This window comes from Gavialis gangeticus, unplaced genomic scaffold (genome assembly GCF_001723915.1).
Source record: "Gavialis gangeticus isolate Ggan-Ray unplaced genomic scaffold, GavGan_comp1, whole genome shotgun sequence".
In the NCBI taxonomy this organism is placed as follows: Eukaryota; Metazoa; Chordata; order Crocodylia; family Gavialidae; genus Gavialis; species Gavialis gangeticus.
The window spans coordinates 208,001,994-208,004,553 of record NW_017729032.1 but is presented as its reverse complement, the minus strand read 5'-3'; the positions used below and the strand labels follow the sequence as shown (position 1 = coordinate 208,004,553).

General features: G+C 44.2%; 1 protein-coding gene across 1 annotated transcript in view; it reads left to right on the top strand.

Moving 5' to 3' along the window:
- UBASH3A (ubiquitin associated and SH3 domain containing A) overlaps positions 1-2,560 on the top strand; it is a 47,557-nt gene that overhangs the window by 44,022 nt on the left and 975 nt on the right. Inside the window, exon 13 of the mRNA XM_019525474.1 lies at positions 498-607. Coding sequence (XP_019381019.1) covers positions 498-607 — 110 coding nt within the window. The remainder of the gene's footprint in view (positions 1-497; positions 608-2,560) is intronic.

Genomic DNA, 2,560 nt, shown 5'->3' with positions numbered 1-2,560 from the left:
TGATGCTTTACTGTGCATTAGATTAGTCTAATGTGCAGTTAAAGTGTCTTCTGTAGATCCAGCATGTTCTAACTTTAACACTGCTTAAGTTTCCACACATTTAGTATGGTCTAAGTATAACATGTAAATGCAAGATAAAACATTTTATTGCTAAATAACATTATATACAGGGAGAAGTACTTAGCCATGTTAGTTTGAAGTCAGGTAGAAGGCAGTCATATGCTGGGTCATACTGTGCCAGGATGTGATTTGATGTAAAATAGCATATTTTTCAAAACACTTCATTTCCCCTCCCAGCAATTTCTCCTCTCGCTAGTTGAAGTGCCTGTGATACCCTAAACATTTTCTAAGAGATTAAATATATATTTCCCAGTCTATCAAGCAGTTCTGCTAAAGATGAACAGCAGAAACCAAGACTGCTGCCCATAGGTAGAACCAACAAACAGTGAACTGGAGTTATAGCTTTCTTACTACTTTTCCTTAATTATTTGATATAGCTGGCACCATCCTGATTGTGGGCCATGGCTCATCCCTGGATTCCTTCACCCGACCAGTAGTTGGGCTCCCACCCAGAGACAGCAGTGAATTTGCCCAGTTGGTTAGAAAGGTAAGAAATGTGTGGAGACAAGGTTGTTCTTGTTTTTCACAAAACACTATTTTCTCTGTATCTCTCAATAGTTTTAATAAGGAACATACTCAAGCAGTGCTAAATATTTACTTTAATTGCATACTAACCAGAGGTGCTCGTGGTACTCTACTCAACCAGAGTGCACATGGTTCCCTAATTAAAGAGGGAGCTTCACATTAGTGTGTTCTTGTTGCAAAAAATACTGTAAAAACAAAACAAAAGCATCTTGAGTTGTATTAACTGGAGTGGCACTTGCAAATCAAAGAAAGTGGTTAGGCTTTGAAACAGGTTACCTGGAGAAGTTGTGGACTCTCTATGCTTGGAAGCTTTCAAAAGCAGGTTAGCCAGACATTTGGCTGGGGTGGTTTAATCAGGGGTGATCCTGCTTTGAGCAGGAGGCTGAGCTTGATAACCCAGTGAGGTCTTTCCAGCCCTACTTTCCTATGATAATTGTAGCTCAGAAATGGTGGTCAGATGTCAGTTCTAGCAGAAAATTGTTCCCTGATCATGAGCCAAGGGATGTTTTCTGAGGCACACGTCATACCTAGCTCCTATTGAAAGTCAACAGGTTGCACACCTCACTGCCAGATAAGCCTTTGAAATACCCTCCTCCATGTGTTAGTTTCTCTGGAACTAAAATATGGATACAGGGTGCATTCAGTATCATTGTGTAAATTTACAGTGTAACTGTACTTTATAAAGTCCCATTTTTAAGGTGGTGTAAAGGGTTTTAAGTATATTGTGTCTGTGTGTCAGTTTTGCTCTGTTTATATATTAAATTGCTTTTGTACTATAAGCTGATCTTAGGATCCATTAACTAAACTTGATCTTTCTGTGATATCACTAGCAACATAAATTCAACAAGGCAAATCTCTCTTCCATTATATCTGTGTGGTTGCACTTGTTACACTGGTATTAGTGAGGAGAGAATTTGACCTACAGGGTCTTTATTACTGACATAAAATGGAAAAAAGATAGCTCCATCAGCAAGGCCTTGTCTGAGCTTGTGGGGTTGGAGACAAACTCCACTAGAGTACTGCAACTAGGAGTTCTTCATACTGTCAAAACAAACTACAGAATATCATAATGTGTCCTTAGGGTAAATTACACATTATAATTATGTCATGTTAAGAGCACTAAAAGCTTGAATGATCACACATTAAGGCTGTTTAACAAGCGCTAAGAGCCGTTTAGGCATCTTGAAGCTATGCCACTTCGTGCAAAGATTATCTCTGAGCTGTGCTACCTAGCTTGATTTAGTTTCTGGGTGTTCACCTGAGATAAATCCACCAATTATACTCTGCAGCACTGCTTCCAGGTGGACTAGCTATCATTCAGGACTCTATGGCACTGGACTGATAGCTGAGAAAAGCTGGGCAACAGGTGGGTAAGGATGGAATGAGTGGAAAAGGAGGCATGGGGAAGAGGTTTGGGGGCAGGATTGGTAGCAGAAAGTGGGGAGTGGGTGGGGAGCTGCTGGGCTGCTGCCCCTGTCCCCCAAGTCATTCTCCCTCCAACCCTCCCCTGCCATCCCAATTGCTACCTCTCCCTCACCCCGCATCAGCCCTTCCATCCCTGGATCACTGCCTTACTACCTCAGTCAGCCTGAGAGTGGCAGATATGCCAATTGGGGAGTGGGGAGAGGTGTCCCCTGCCTGCCTGCCTGATCCTGGAGTTCCTGCAGACCATGCTGCTCCTGCATGCCCGGATCCAGCCACTGCCAGGCCCTGTAGCAGAAGGAGGCAGCAGGGAGCAAGGAGCTGCCAGGCAGCTGCAGGGTCTAGTGGGGGCTAGATCCAGGTGTGCAGGGGAAGCACAGGATGCAGGGAGCCTGGCAGTAAGCAGAAAGGGGGCACCCTTCCCCAGCTGCTGCCAAATGCCATTGCTTTCCGGCTGATTGGGGTGGCAGGGCAGTGATCAGGGGATGGAGGG